The sequence below is a fragment of the Dipodomys ordii genome, unplaced genomic scaffold, assembly GCF_000151885.1.
Source record: "Dipodomys ordii isolate 6190 unplaced genomic scaffold, Dord_2.0 Scaffold230, whole genome shotgun sequence".
NCBI classification, from domain to species: domain Eukaryota; kingdom Metazoa; phylum Chordata; class Mammalia; order Rodentia; family Heteromyidae; genus Dipodomys; species Dipodomys ordii.
In genome coordinates this window covers 537,900-554,596 of record NW_012267446.1, presented here as the reverse complement: position 1 = coordinate 554,596, position 16,697 = coordinate 537,900, and the positions used below count along the sequence as shown (strand labels likewise).

The window sequence follows — 16,697 nt, the reverse complement described above, 5'->3', positions numbered from 1 at the left end:
TCCCATGTAATTTTAACCTCTCTGTATAGTATTTTCACAATAAAAAAATAAATATATAAAAAAAGACTCCAAGGGCTGGGAAGGTGGCTCAGTGGTAGAGTGCTTACCTTGCATGCATGAGGCCCTGAGATCAATTCCTCAGCACCATGGAAGTGGAGCTGTGGCTCAAGTGGTAGAGCATTACTCTTGAACTGAAGAGTTGAGGGACAGTGCCCAGGCCCAGAGTTCAGAGCCCACAACCAACCAAAAAAAAAAAGACACCACATAGAGCTCCCCTGTGACCCAGCAATCTCACTTTTGAGCATTTACCCAAATGATCACCAACAAGACCATACTAAAGCTACCAACACAACTATGTTTATTGCAGTTTTATTTACCATAGCTAAGGTATGCAACCAACACAGATGCCCCCTAGTAGATGAATTGATCATGAAAATGTGGTATATATACACAATGGAATTCTGTGCCTCCATCAGAAAGAATGACATTGCCCCAGTTGTTAGGAAATGGAATACTTTGAAAAAAATTATATGAAGCCAGGCCCAAAGAAACATAGGTCCATGGTTTCCCTTATTTGCAATAACCAGTACATATCTGAGACAAGCAGAAAAGTCAGATAAGATGATCTTGATAGAAATGATCCCCAATATAAGGACACAAGTTTTTTTTTCTTGCTTGCTATTTTTTCTAATGTACCATGTGATTTGTTGTTGTTGTTTTGTATGTCTCTTCCCCATGGAATAATCCCTGTTTTCCCTATATTTGATGTTGGTATAATTTTCGGAATGGAAGGTAAAAGAAATTGTTTGAATAGGGATGCAGGTTGACCCATTGCAACAAGGAGATGTACAAGACGCTATGTCAAAAAATGAACTTTACAATTTAGGCACAGGGAGGGGGAGGATGTAGTTGTGAAGATGGGAGAGAAGGGATGGTAGGGAAAAACAAAGGAGGAGGCAAAAATGCTTGATAAGAAATCTACTCATTACCTTCCTTATGTGACTGCAACCCCTTTGTACAGTATTTTTACATTAAAAACTTATTTTAAAAAAGAATATCTAGGATAAAATGCAAATTTAGAAAGTCTTATTGGAAACTTGAGGTGACTCTAACATAACCAGTGAAATGAGGAAGAGTAACTTTTTTGTCCAAAACTTCCTCAAATTAAGTTTTGACTTCCAAAATAGTATAGACTGCTCTTACACCCTCTAATTCATCCAGGCAACACTTAAGTTCATCTTAAGGTTTATTTCTTGCAGATTGTGATCTTTTCTGCAAAAACTTTCTCTCAGGTCTTATCAAGATGATGTAGCACTTGGGGACAAAGATGCAGCCAAGGAGCCCTGCACTGGAGGCCAAAATGGAGAAGACCTCCACAGCCACCTTGACCTTCCCGTTGGAACTGTGGTAGACCAGCAGGAAGGTTATCCACACACTGCAGAACACCAGCATGCTGAAGGTAAGGAACTTTGCTTCATTGAAGGTGTCAGGCAGGTTCCTGGCCATGAAAGCCACAGTGAAGCTGGCAAGGGCCAGGGCACCCAGGTATCCCAGGACACAGTAGAAGGCGGTGAGAGAGCTCATGTTGCAGAGGATGATGATGTGGCCATGTTCAGAGTGTGCATCTGTGTCTACAAAGGGAGGTGAGATTCCCAGCCACAGGCCACAGAGAGTCACCTGGATGAGGGTGCAGATGGGGATGATAAGGATAGGAGCCCGGGACACCAGCCACAGCCTCATGCTTCTCCCTGGACCAGTGAGCTTGAAGGCCAGAACCACAGTGATGGTCTTGGCCAGGATCGTGGAGACAGCCATGGTGAAGACCACTGCAAATGTGGTGTGCTGGAGAATGCAGGTGGCTGTGTTTGGACGGCCAAGGAAGAGCAAGGAGCAGAGGAAGCAGCAGGTGAGGGAGATGAGCAGGATGTAGCTGAGGGTCCGGTTATTGGCTTTGACAATGGGGGTGTCTTGGTGCTTGATAAACACCCCAAGAACAGCAGCTGTGAGTACAGAGCAGCAGAGAGAAGTGCAGGCCAGAGCCATGCCCAAGGGGTCTTCATGAGTCAGGAAGCTCTCAGTTTTCATCAGGCAGTGGTTTCTCTGGGTGTTGGCAAACTGGTGATCTGGACATTTCACACACTGTTCCATGTCTAGTGAGAAGTGAGAATCATGATTAATCTTCAGTATGTCTCTTCAGTATTTCTCTTTCCTCTCATCCCCCTCCACTCAAGCAGCTCATCTGACCTGATTTACCTGTTAATCTGTATTGTTTTCTGTACCAAAATAATTGTCAATACAAAATAATTGCAGGTGAGTCTCTTACTTTCTTATATTTCTTCTTCTTCCCATCCATCCCTCCCTCTCTCCCTTCTTCCTTTCTTTCTTCTTGCTTTTATATTTTCTTTCTTGCTTGCTTGCTTGTTTGCTTGCTTGCTTGCTTCCTTCCTTTCCCTCCCTCCTTCCCTCCTCTCCTTTCCCTCTCTCCTTCCCTCTCTCCCTCCCTCCTACCTTCCTTCCTTCCTTCCCTCCTTCCTATCTTGCTTGCATGATTTCTTGTTTGCTTGCATGCTTGCTTGCTTTTTTTCTCCTGTCCAGTGTTTGAACTCTGGGCCTGGGCCTGGGCCTTTTTTGGAGTGTTTGTGTTCAACACTACCTGTCTACCACTTGAGCCACATCTCTTCTTCTAACACTTTTGATCATTAGTTGTGGACAAGCATCTTATGGACTTCATTCCCAGGATTGCATCTGTCCTCCATTCTCAGATTTTATCCTCTTTAGTAGGTAGGATTACTGGTGTGAACTACATTTCCCTAGCATTATGTGCCTACATTATAGGGTGGTCATATCACTCTGGTTGTCTGCTATTTATTCAAGAAATAATGGAGAGCAGAGAATAAGCCCACTCATGTCAGTTTTAATGGGAGTGTCTACACCTCACTGCATCCCACTACTCACACCAAACACAAGCTTCCTGAGCACTTGGCTCCCAGTCAAGAACAATGCCATTCTTGGATAATGGGGGGTTTGGGGAGGATGAGCCAGAGGAGGTAGAAGAGAAATCAAATGTAGATGGTAACTAATTCTGAGTGAAGTATATTTGAGTTGTTGCTAGTCAAATTAGTGCTAGTGTCCGGTATGGAGTAATCATAGCAACCTGCCTGGTATCATTTAGGTATGCTAAGTGAAAAATAAAATTAATTTAAAAGGAAGGGCAGAGCTGGGCCCTCAGAAAGGAAAGGCTGTGTTAGACCCATAATTCCATTATGATATCCACATCATTTTTTATTTTTTTGGTCAGTCATGGGGTTTGAGCTGTGGACCTGGGTGATGTCCCTGAGTAATGCAGTTCAAGAAAAGTGCTCTACCTCTTGAGCCACAGCACCACTTCCTGTTTTCTGCCCTGGCTGGCTTTGAAACATGATCCTCAGATCTCAGCTTCCTGAGTAGCTAGGATTTCAGGCATGAGACATCAGCTCCCAGCTTCCACCTCTTTTGGAGCATCAAGGCTTGGTACTTGATCTTGTGTTTAAAGCTAAGATAAGGTGAGTGAGGAGAGGGGTATTTTATAATCAAAGCCTGTAATAGACTAGAAAGTGAAATCGAATATATAATGGCAGACCAGTGGACTGAGTTATTCCAAGCAAAACTATGGTCAATGATAGCTATGGAACTCTAGGTGAAGGCACATGTCTGTTCCTGACACACTACTGTAGGGCAATTCGTTGACATGTATGAACTCTAGGTAAGGAGAGAGAGATAGGAAATTTCTCTGTAAGTCACAGACTCACCTGTCCTATTAGAAATCTCATTCACTGGGCAAAGGGTACAGTCAAAGCAACATGGAGCTTTTCCTTCCCGAGGGGCCTTCCTGAATCCAAGACCACAGCACTTACTGCAGACAGACTGAGGAGTCTGAGAAAATTCAGATGAGTGTTAGTGACTATTCTCCCTGTAACAAGATATCCTAGAAACTGCAGTGCTTTAGAAAAAAAATTATTAAGAGGCATAATCTCTGTTTGTGTATAGCCAAGAAATCAATTGAATTGTCTTCTATATTCATATAAGATGACTCTAAGAATATGTCAGGTCTTGAACCCCAGCCCTTGGTGATATAGTGATGTGATTGTTCCTTGAAGAGGTCGAGCTAATACATAGGAAATTAAGAAAGAGTAAACAAATCCTGTATCACATTCTTGAGTTCAGATCATGATGTGTCTTCTCTCTTAGTCCTCTGTGAACATGTGGAGAGCAGAAGAGGAAAATCACTCAGTAAAACTTCAAAACCATTGTCTAAAGCATGGCTGATTTCTTCGAAGGGGCTGGAGTGGTACCAAGGATTATTCCTATCTTCTTCTGTATTCCCAGTTGCCATTAGGTGGGTACCCACTGGAAGATGCAATCTCCCTTACATTCAGTTTCACTTGAGACTCAAAAGCAGCAGTCTACCTGTCCATGGTCTGCAATCTTCAGGCAGGAGCAAAGCACCTTTCTGTTCTCTAATTAAGTTTTCTCAGGTGTTTTTCCACAAAGTTGGAATGCTGATTAACAGATGTCATTTCTCTTTTATGATAGTGAATATGCAATCATTTAATAACATATTGGTAATTAAATGTGCTCCTAGCCCATCCCTGAGTCAGTTTGTAAGCAACTTCCATAACCAGAAAGTTGTGACATGTATACCCAGGAGCCATAGTTTAGGTGAATAGCTTAAAAATAGGAAAAGTTTATTGCTTACTTATACATAGATCATGGCATTATGGTTACAAACAATTCTGTGGGAGAAATAAGGATGTGATGACATGGTCAACAAATGTTGCATGCATAAACTGACTTAGGAAATTGTAATCTCTTTCTACAACTACGTCATTATAACAATATTTCTCTTTTTAAAAAAAGAGACAGTGAAAAATGTAGAAATGACCCACCTTGGTAATTCCTATGGGCCACTCTATCAGATTTTCAAACAAACTCAGCTGTTGCCCATGTGGCTTAGATGGAGAAAACTTGCCAACTTTTACCCTTTGTCCCAGACCATCTGGAAAATTCCATAAATTCACAATGTCATACTCTGCCTCCAATTTCCTTTTCTCATCCAAGACCACTTGTTCTCCAACTGCATTGATAAATTGGATCTTCTTCAAAAAGGGATGAATCTAAAACACACATATTAACCTAGGTTGAAGTGCTTCCCAGTGACTACAGTAACCCAATATGATGGACAGTGCTGATTACATTTCATCCCCACACACATATAATTCACATACAGCACAAGAATCCAAACAATGGAGCAAATTCAGACCTGTAGAGGACTGAAGTGGTACCAAGTTTCTAAAATCTGGTTATCCAGGATAGGATGCAGAGACCCAAATTTAAAAGATTAAAACTCCAGTCACATCCACCTAAATAAAGATTTAAAATAAGACAGACCTCCACTGCTTCTCTCCAGCAAACCACAATCACTTATTTTATGAATGTGATCAGAGAGTCAGTCTGAAAAATAGGTAAACAAAAACCAAGTAGTTGTCTTTAAACTGAAATCTTCAGATCCCAGCCTCCTAAGTAACCTGGAGTGATCCACAAGTGTGAAACTTTCGTGCCAAGAAAATCTTAAGGTTTTCAAGCACTAGTCAATCTTGACCTGCTATATTAATCAGTTACAAGGAGAATTTAGATTTGTACTATTAAAAGGGTGAGGGCTTATAAAACACAAAATGAGGATGGGGACAGAAGACACAACACTTCCTTCTCAAGGACGCAGTGTTATTCAAGAATGTTGTCAAACAGCTGTATGGTTACTTCATGGAGAGCATGATGGGCCCAGTGCACCTTGGATTTTCAATAAAAGAAACAGACTACCTAATTCCATCTGTTATGAAAGGGTCTAGAAAGACACTGTGCCTGGAGCACTTAAAAGATAAGTCTTTACCTGTGAAGAGAGAAATATCCTTGGTTGTTCATTGTGTGCTGGTGGCCCTTCCGTGTGATGAAGAAGCATTTCATGGAGGGCTTGGCTCACGGCATACACAGCATTGTAGATGTTGTAACTCTCTTCTGTCACAGCTGTGTCAAAAATGTGCCCCCGCAACCAATCCAGTGTGGTATTATAGAAACAGTGCCCCAATTTTGTACAATCAGACTTAATCAGTATACATTGAACAGCCTGAATCCATAAGCTAGGAAGGGAAATATCTTCTGAGTTCTTGGAATATTCAGCTAATGTGATCAAACTGGTGAACCCAGAAATGTTCCCATGGTGGTGAGAGAAGGTGAGGGGTGCGTGGAAGGTGTCTAGCAGGAAATATCTTTTGCTGAGGGTCACATCGTCATAGGGTGAGTTCATGACCCATACTTTCCCTGTAATTAAAAAGTCCCCTAATTTAAGAATAAAGCTTAGTAGAAATTCACTGTCCCCATAAATGATAGTCACATTGGTTGATGATTCCATAATCTGGCTATATATCAATGCATCATTTGCGAAATTTGGTATGGCATTGTATGTGATTGTGTTTGCAAAGGCAAAACAGATTCCATTCTTGCCCATCTCTTTTCTCAGTTCTGAGAGGAACCACACACCATAGTGATCTTCGGTGATGAACAGTCCCACCCAGGTCCAGCTGAAATGAAGCATCAAGGATACCATGGCCAGGGCTAGAGCTGAGTCTTTGGCAGACATCTGATAGACAGCACTGAACTGTCCATGGTCACTCAGGAAAGGATCAAAAGACCTAAAGGTGAACTAAAAAGGGGAAAAGTAACAGGAAGAGAATGGTCAAAGTCAAAGTAACAGGAAGAGAATGGTCAAAGTCAAAGTTTCAGTCCTGATGTGAACTAAACAACATCTGGCAGCGTTGGTTGGGAAGGTTTGCTTTACCCAAACGTAAAGTTGTCTTCCTACACTTTCCAAGATCTTTATAGAAATGTATGGATAAGGTTCAGAACCTGGGTTCATTCTTTGCTCTCTTATAAACTCTCCTTTTATCTCTTGCAACAAAGATAATATGGACACACCACCCAATTTTGGGGGTCTTTTCCTTTGAGGTCATTCAATAATAGAGGTTCATAATATCACCTCTTCCTTTCCCCGTATTCAGCATGTCCAAGACAGCGACAAAGGGAACATACCTTCTCATCTCACCATCTTTCCCAGACTCACTTGTGGAAGTTTATAGAGGTTTAGCAGTGTTCCAATTGGGGCAGATGTGCTTGAGGTTCCTGTGAGTACTGCTACAGCTTTGCTATATCTCCTGCAGGTATAATTAGGGCTGTTTTTATTCTTCCCAGACAGTAAGGTCAGTGGATTCTCTAACAGATCAGCTTCTACATAATGTGAAATATAGATCTCAAACCCCAGGGTCGTGTTGGGTAGCAGATGGGGATTCTTGTTGATTTCCTCAACTGCGAGGGTCAGGGACAGAACCAACTGGTATTTCTTTAAGTTGAGCCTGCACAGATATCACAGAAGTTTAGGTAGTAAACGAGTACTACAAATTTGATTAAGTTGAAATCTCAAGACCTTTGAATTGAATACTTGTATCTGTATAAATTAATTGTTTAGACCCTATCTGCGAAGAGGGTGGAATTAGAATTTGGAGTCTTAGGAATGTAATTAGAAGTAGGAGAGCTCCTGAAACAGGATTTGATCAGCATACACCAGAATGCTATTCTTCTGAGATTGCAGAAAGTGAGAGAGCTGGCTTTTCTCTCTGACATTTGTGGATATGTGAAAAGCATTGATAACTGAGACACAGGAGCTTGTCCAGCTCACACACCAACTCATTGAGTACCTTGAGGTAGGTCTGTAGATGAAACAATTCTTTTTTTTTTTGGTCCAGTCTTGGGGCCTGAACTCTGGGCCTGGGCGCTGTCCCTCAGCTCTTCCACTCAAGGCTAGTGCTCTACCACTTGAGCCACAGCGCCACTTCTGGCTTTTTTTCTTTTTTGCTTATGTGGTGCTGAGGAATCGAACCCAGGACCTCGAGCATGCAAGGCAAGCGCTCTACCACTGAGCCACCTTCCCAGCCCCAAATGAAACAATTCTTAAGAAACACAATTTAAGTTGAACCACCAGTGGGTCATGGAAGAGATTAGAAAGGAAATTCTCAACACAATGAAGACACAAATTACCAGCTTCTCGGGGACACAGCAAAGGCAGTACTCAGATGCAAGGTGATAGCTCATGGTTCTACATCAAGAGATCTGAAAGCAACAATTTAACAAGGCACCTAAAGCTCCTTGAAAAAAAGCAGCAAGATAAACCCAGTAGATGGAAACAAATAACTAAAATCAAATCAGAATTAAATGAATTAGAATCCCAAAATACCATAGAAAGTTTAAAAAACAGTGTTGGTTCTTTGAAAAAATTAACAAAATTGACAGACCCTTAGCAAATCTTATCAGAAAAAGAAAAGAACACACCCAAATAAACTCAAGGATGAGAATGGAAACATCACCACAGAAACAACCAACATTCTGAAGATTGCAAGGGAATGCTTCTCAAAACTTTATGCTAATAAGGTTCAGAATCTGGTAGAAATGGACGATTGTCTTTTTTTATTGTGAAAATACTGTGCAGAGGGGTTACAATTACCTGAAAAGGTAATGAGTACATTTCTTATCAAGCATTGTTGCCTCTTAATTTGTTTCCCCTTCCCATCCCTTCCCATTTCCACCCCCCTGCCCTGGGCCAAAGTTGTAAAGTCCGTTTTTTGACATAACAACTTGTACATCTCATTGTTGCAATGGATCCACCTGTATCCCTTTTTAAAAGATTTGTTTTTTCCCTTCCTCCCTACAAATTATACTGACATCAAATACAGTGAAAGCAGAGGTTATACTGTGGGGGAGGGACATACAAAGCAACAAAGAAATCATCTTATGAATATGTTAGAAACAATCACATGAAAGAAAAAGCTTTTGAATCCTTATATTGGGGTTAATTTCACCTAACATCAACTTATCTGACTTTTTCTGCTTGTCTCAGACATATACTAGTTATTGCAAATAAGGGAACCCATGGAACCTATGTTTCTTTGGGCCTGGCTTACTTCACTTAATATCATTTTTTCCAAGTCTTCCCATTTCCTAACAAATGGGGCAATGTCATTCTGTCTGATGGAAGCACAGAATTCCATGGTGTTTATATAACACATTTTCTTGATCTATTCATCTACTGAGGGGCATTTGGGTTGGTTCCATATCTTAGCTATGGTAATAAGGCTGCAATATACATAGTTGTGCTGGTAGCTTTAGTGGGGTCTAGTTTGTGATCATTTGGGTAAATGCCCAAAAGTGGGATTGCTGGGTCACAGGGGAGCTCTATGTGGAGTTTTTTGAGCAACCTCCAAACGACTTTCCAATGTGGTTGAACAAGTTTATACTCCCATCAACAATGCAGTAAGGTTCCCTTCTGTAGAAATGGATGACTTTCTAACAGATATCAATAAGCTGACACTAAACCAAGATGATTTAAACACCTTCCATACCCATATCAAGCATTGAAATAGAAACAGCAATGAGATCTCCCACCCAAGAAAAGCCCAGGACCAGTTGGATTTACAGGTGAATCCTATAATGTCTTCAAAGCAGAACTCACACTAATGCTCCTCCAACTCTTCAATGAAATTGAAGGTAAAAAAAAATCAAGGGGGAGGAGCTTTACAACGTCGGTGGGGGGGGGGGGGGGAAGGAGAAGGATTGGGATTGGGGGGAGGGGGGAGGCTGGGAAGGGATGTGAAGGGTAAACAAAGGAGGAGGCTGCAATGCTTGGTAAGAAATGTACGCATTATCCTGCCCATGTAATTGTAACTCCTCTGTACAGTATGTTCACAAATAAAATAAAATAAAATTAAAAAAATCAATAGCTTTTCTGTATGCCAACAATGAGAAGAGCATGGCTGAAATCAGGAAAGCAACTGCTTTTGTAATAGCCCCACAAAAAAATAAAATACCTCGGAATTAACTAAAGAAGTGAAGGACCTCTATGATGAAAACTTTAAAAACCTGAAAAAGGAAATTAGTGCAAAACTTAAGAAGTGGAAAAACCTCCCATGCTCCTTGATTGGGAGGATTAACATCGTGGAAATGGCAATAATTCCAAAGGCTATCTACAAATTCAATGCATGAACTATCAATATTCTAACCTCACTCATCAAAGAAATAGAAAAAGCAACCCAAAATTTTATATGAAGCAATAAAACACCCCAAAAAGCAAAAACAGTCCTTAGCAGAAAAAACAGGGCTTGAGGAATACCAATGCCAAATTTCAAACTCTACTACAAAGCTATAATAATTAAAATAGCATGGAACTGGCAGAAGAACAGACCTGTGGACCAATGGAATAGAACTGAAGACCCAGAAATGAACCCACAGACCAATAGCCACCTAATCTTTGCTAAGGGAGCTAAAAAATTAGAATGGAAGAAAGACAGTCTCTTCAGTAAGTGGTGCTGGCAAAATTGGTTTATTGTCTGTAGAAAACTAAAACTAGATCCTTACATATCACCGTGTACCAGGATCAACTCCAAATGGATTGAAGACCTTGAAGTCAAAGCAGACGCCCTGAAAAAATTACAGGAAGGAATAGGAGGAAATCTAGGTCTCCATGGAACAAGCTAAAATTTTCTTAATAAAATAAAACACTACAATTCTGGTCACATAGTCACAGGCAGTCTAAGCTGACTTATAGTACATTATCATTCAAAGTAATCATCCAGAAGCAGAGAAAGTTGGCAGTCGAAGAAGACTGAACATGCTGCATCGACCAAAGAACAGATGATAAATTCAGGAGGTGTGGACCAGAGAGACCTCCTTTATTAGAAACAACAGAAAAGCATTTGTGGGCAAAGGTGGAAGTAAGACATCTCCAAGTTCCTCCCCTCCACCAGCACTAGTAGCTCAGAGTGGACAGAGAACCCTGCAACATTGCAGGGAAGGAGATAATTCAAGTTAAATGCACCATGCCCATGTACTGAGCACAGTGCTGGGGTCATGCCTTATACTCTCAACTGTAGATCTAGTCCTTTAGATTGTGCCTCTGGTATGTTAGAACAGAGAAGGAACTCACTGTCATACCCTCCCTCCCCCAAATCTTGTGAAGGGCAGCAAGCATTGGATACAAGTTGTTGGCAAACAGAGAACAAGGTAGGGTAAAAGTTTCCTCTTAGAACCCTGTTTCAGGCATGCTGTGGCTGCACACATAATCCAGAAAAACCTAGAGCCCCAATTTGCTACCTGGACCAAAGGTCCCATTAGATTCTATCAGGAGATATATGAAGGTCACTGCAGCAGAACCAAGTGCCACCCATGATGATGTCCACCATGAGTGAAGCATGGTAACACCTGCCTTGCTCCCCACACTTGTGAGTTCTCTGTTGCTGTGTGACTCCATTGTGATCTGGCTCAGCTCCATTCTCAGAGCTCACCCCTAAACTCGGACCTCTGCTCACCGAAGAACAGTGCTCAAGATGGCAGCAGGCAGAGTCCTGTTAAGCTTTAGGACACAATTTTGCAATGACCTATAGCACAACAAACTGGTGTGTTAGCCTCAGTGCAACCCCCTGGCAGTTTGGGCTCTCTGGATGGGAGACTGAGCCTTGATGCAGGGTGGTGCCCACCAAGATGGCTCTGTGGCTTCTTTATTCACATCACCAAGATCCTGTGACACAGCAGCGTTCTCCATCCCACTCACTGTGACTAGGGCCAGGAATAAAATGGCAATTTTGGCTTAAATGTTTATTGTGGGTCAGGTGATAGCACTGGAAGGTTGCAGTGACCCTATATCCAGGAGTTCCTCTAGAAGAGCTCTGTGATCACCCAGTACTTTGGAAAGACATCTACCACCAATCAGACTTTGGTTCCAGCTATCACTAATTGTGGCTGGCTGTGGCGGCCTTGGGCCTACCTCCATCATGTACAACCTGGGTGGGATTTGGTCCTGATCCAGTGCAAAGCTGGTCTTGATGGCAATGGACTGAAGATGTTGTACTGAGGAAGGATAGACTACAGAAAATGAGGCAAGGAGAATGGCTGCCAGTTTCAAATTTTAACTTTTGTTTACTCAATTATAAAAAAAGTCTTCAGTGTCATAATAATTGTTAGAGCTCCTACCTTATTCTTAGGATGTATAAGAAGCCATCTTTACATTTTCTAGTGATTATTCTTTGGGTTAACTTGGAAACGAACTAATTTTTACAGTGGGCCTAGCACCATACAAGGGAAGTTATTGATGGCTAACTTCCACTCTTAGGCAATTGAACCCAATGACTACTGTCTTCTGGAAAGAGCAAAAATATAATTATAGGCAATGGGACAAGACAAGCCATCCTTTAAAATTGGATGGTTTTAGACATCCTTACCAGAGCCCAAGGAGGAACCTGCATAATGCTAAAGGTTAAATGTCATGTGTATATTCCAGACAACTCAAATATCTCTTCAGCCCTTCCAGATTTACACATTCAAATTGATATTAAGTGTCACTCTGCTCTTAGCTGGAACAACCTCCTTACCTCATGGTTCTCTGGAAACACTTGAAGAGAACAATTGTTTATCTTTCTAGCATTAACATTTGGATAAATATTAATCTGCTGTACCTTGTATTATTTCTTTGGCTTATTATCTTCCTTAATTTCTTCACTTCCTTTCCAGTTCTGAGTCAAAGAATGCTTGTAAAGATGTCTGATCAATCAAACAACTGAATTTCCCATGTTACCCCTTGAAAACACAGGACAGGTCTTCTAATCCCTGGCTAGGCAGTATGGGTGCTACTGCTCAACTTGATACAGTGACAGGAGATGGATCTTCACCAATCAACATCCCTTAAAATTAAGGGACCAAAGTCATTTAGGGGAAAATGAGGCAGGATAAACTAGGGAATGTGAGACATGGTAAAAAAAATACTGCTACTAATTATAAAAGCCAAGTTTAAACTAATACAAGAGATCTTCATTCAGATCCTTTCCTGAAGATTAAGGGAACAAAGTCATTTAAGGGAAAAATGAGGAAAGATAGTCTAGGTTAATGACTGCCAGAAATGCAAAAACTCAAGTTTAAACATAGTCTATCTACTTTCCTTAAGATTAAGAGAAGAGAGTCATTTAGGGGAAAAATGAAACAAGACAGATTAGGGGAAAATGAGGTACAGCAAGCTTACAGAAAATACAGGGAATATTTATTCATCTACCTCCCTAAAGATGAAGGAACCAAAGTCATTTAGGGGAAAATGAGGCAGGGTAATTGGGGAAAATGAGGTCTGGTGAAGGCAATTCAGAAACATGGTACATTGAAACACAGAAGCATGATCTTTCTTTCAAAGAGAGACAACAGGATGCATTTCTTCCGGAGAGATGCATTTCTCCCCCCAAGAATTAACATTTGTCAGGTAGTAGGGCAGTGCACAAGATCTAGAGAACAATCAATGGATCCAACCTCCTCCCCTCCTTTGTAATAAATCAACAGAAAATGCAAAAGGGCATGAAATCACTTACCGATGGCCCTGTTGCCGCATACCAGGGTCATTCATGTTGCGAATGAATTCCCAAGAATAAAGGGGGAAAAACCCAGCAATCACCGCATCTCCCTTGCTGTGTGCCACAGATTTCTCTGTGTAAATGCATCTGGCATCTTCAGAGGAACTGACCACACGCGGAAGCTGGAGGAGAAGCAGTGTCAGAGCCACAGGGAACATTCCTGCAGACTGCACAGATCTGCGATTCCGGCTGTAGACTGAGCCTGCAGCATCAGGCAGGTGTCTAAATGGATCTTCAGTTTCTGTGGCTTCTTATTACCTGCATGGCCACTGGAATGCACCACAGGCCTCCTCCTCTGTCCTGAAGGAATACAGAGTCGTTCTGCCCTCCGGCCCTGCATCTGGGGTCCGACTTCAAGGTCAACAACAAAAGTTGGAAAACATGTGTAGCATTTTCTTCTCCACACCCTCCGGGCTGTGATTTCATCCAGGACTCTAGATGTTCGAAATCCAGGGATGGACTCCTTTCCTGTAAAGTTGTTTGGAAAAACAATTTGAAAAGAAAAGAAGTGGCAAAAAAAAAAACATATGCTCACCTGAAAGCCACTAGGGATGATGCATATGGATGGTACCAGAGGATGCCAGGTGAAAGTTAAAGGGTCAGAGTAGTCCATGGTCAGAAAAGACTCAGTGACAATTATTGGAGCACCTGGGGAGAGATATAGAAATACTGTCCATGCCTTGCAAGCACAGCATTCTGATTTCAACACCTAGGACCACCAAAATGATATTGTTTAGATAAAGCACAGCCCATCCATTCCACTTCTGGGCACTTACCCAAATAACCACAAACAAGACCATACTAAAGCTCCCAGTACAACCATGTTTATTACAGCATTATTTACCATAGCCAAGATATAGAGCCAACCCAAATGCCCCACACTAGATGAATGGATGGAGATGTGGTATATACACTCAATGGAATTCTATGCTTTAGAAAAGTGTGTGTGTGTGTGTGTGTGTGTGTGTGTGTGTGTGTGTATCAGACCTTAAACCTCTGAGCTTCATGCTCTCTTATACTTCGCCTCTTTATTCACTGCTGGCACTTTACCATTTGAGAAATGCTTATACCCTAACATTTTTTCTAGTGATGGGGTCTCCTGGACTTTTCTGCCCATGCTGGTTTTGCACTCTGATCCTCAGAGTTCAGCCTTCTAAGGGAGACACTGGCATGTAATTGAAAAAAAATGATGCATATAATATTGAGATTTTCACAAAATGTGAAAAGTTAAATAAATGTTACTCAAGATTTTTGTCAGTATGTTTAAAATAGTAACACATTTACAGTGTGGAAATTAGACCTATAAAAATAGTGATAGAATACTACTGGATATTAAAAATAAGCAGACCCAGATGCCCCTCAGTAGATGAATGGATCAAGAAAATGTGGTATATATATATACAATGGAATTCTAGAAAGAATGACATTGCCCCATTTGTTAGGAAATGGAAAAACTTGGAAAAATTATATTAAGTGAAGTAAGCCAGGCCCAAAGAAACATAGGTCCCATGGTTTCCCTTATTTGCAATATCTAGTATATGTATGAGTCAAGCGGAAAAGGTCAGATAGTGTGATGTTAGGAAAATGAACCCTTAGATATGTACTTTAATGTTTTTTTTCTTTCATGCATGTGTTTCTAATGCATTTATAAGATTATTTCTTTGTTGCTTTGTAAGTCCCTCCCCCACAGTATAACCCCTGCTTTCACTATACTTGATGTCAGTATAACTTGTGGAGAAGATGGGGAAAAACAAGTCATTTAAGGATACAGGTGGGCCTGTTGCAACAATGAGAATTACAAGTTGTCATGTCGAAAATGAGCTTTACAACATCGGTGCGGCTGGGGGGGTGGGGAGGGAAGAGGCTGGGAAAGGATGTGAAGGGTAAACAAAGGAGGAGGCTGCAATGCTTGGTAAGAAATGTATGCATTATCCTGCCCATGTAATTGTCACCCCTCTGTACAGTATGTTCACAAATAAAATAAAATTAAATTAAATTAAAAAATAAAAATAAGCAGAAAAATAAAGCAGTGGAAGAAGAAATGACACACTATCTTTGGTCAAAATAGCTTAAAGACCCCTCCTACCAAATATTGTGGGTGTTCTTGTTTCTTCTCTTCTTCTTCTATTAATGTTTGGGACTCCTTACAGACATGTTCCAATAAGATGACCAAGTTGGCTAACTGTGAGTTCTGGGCATTGATTTTCCCAAGGTCATATAGAAGTCAATGATAAGCTCATCCTTTCCCTCCTTCACTCCAGTGTCTCCAGGACAGGTGTGGATTCCATGCTTGTACCCTCAAGGACAGAGTCTGGCACTGGCCAGCTCCTGGTCTGTCAATCCCAAGGACAGATGCTGAGATTTCAGTGGGCATCAGGCTTGAAAAGATCTTTGGTTCTTTACTCTTTGGTCATGGCTAAATCAGAAGCAGCTTAACCCAGTAAATACTGATATATGGATGTGTGAAGGACTCTTGGAATATCATCTCTTAATATCATCACTTAATCATAAAGACACACACAAAAGTTTTGGGAAGCCACGTGGTAGGATAGCACTGTAAAAAAATCTTTCACATGTGTGAACATCACAGTTCACCAAGTTTTATAAGCTCTTACTGGTGTTTGGTTATCAGAATGGGTAAGCAAAAGTTTTTTTTTTTCTTTTTTCCTATACTGGTTCTATTTCCTATCTTCCTCAAACTACAATAAACTCTTTCCTTTGGACTGCAAAGAGATCGTTGTAATCATATTTTAGGTGGGAACCTCAGCCTTTAAAACAGAATTGATAGGGGCTGAGAAGGTGGCTCAGTGGCAGAGTGTTTGCCTTGCATGCATGAGCGCTGGGTTGGACTCCTCAGCACTACATAAACAGAAAAATCTTGAAGTGGCACTGTGGCTCAAGCGTAGAGTGAGAGCCTTAAGCTGAAGAGCTGGGGGACAGCACCTAGGCTCAGAGTTCAGACCCCATAACCAACAAAACAAAACAAAAAATGATTGATGGCATTATTCAGAGAATACTGTTTTTACCCAGATATGACTTCTGGATTCTGTGTTGCTCTTTTCATTCATATACTTTATCTTTCTATACTTCAACATAAATACACCATTGCCACATAAAGAAATGACCCTGAGCTTTGTTTTGCTGGGGTTTTCTTCTGTGTGTGTACTGGTTCTG

General features: G+C 41.2%; 1 protein-coding gene across 1 annotated transcript; it reads right to left on the bottom strand.

The window, feature by feature from the left end:
• Positions 1 to 1,239: 1,239 nt before the first annotated feature.
• LOC106000621 (vomeronasal type-2 receptor 116-like) lies at positions 1,240 to 14,136 on the bottom strand. The gene is made up of 8 exons (XM_013035903.1): positions 14,059 to 14,136; positions 13,782 to 13,874; positions 13,482 to 13,645; positions 7,154 to 7,442; positions 5,927 to 6,736; positions 4,926 to 5,153; positions 3,789 to 3,912; positions 1,240 to 2,150 (listed from the first exon to the last, which is right to left on the bottom strand). The coding sequence occupies exons 1-8, from the start codon at positions 14,134 to 14,136 to the stop codon at positions 1,240 to 1,242; spliced, it is 2,697 nt and encodes an 898-aa protein (XP_012891357.1).
• Positions 14,137 to 16,697: the final 2,561 nt, after the last annotated feature.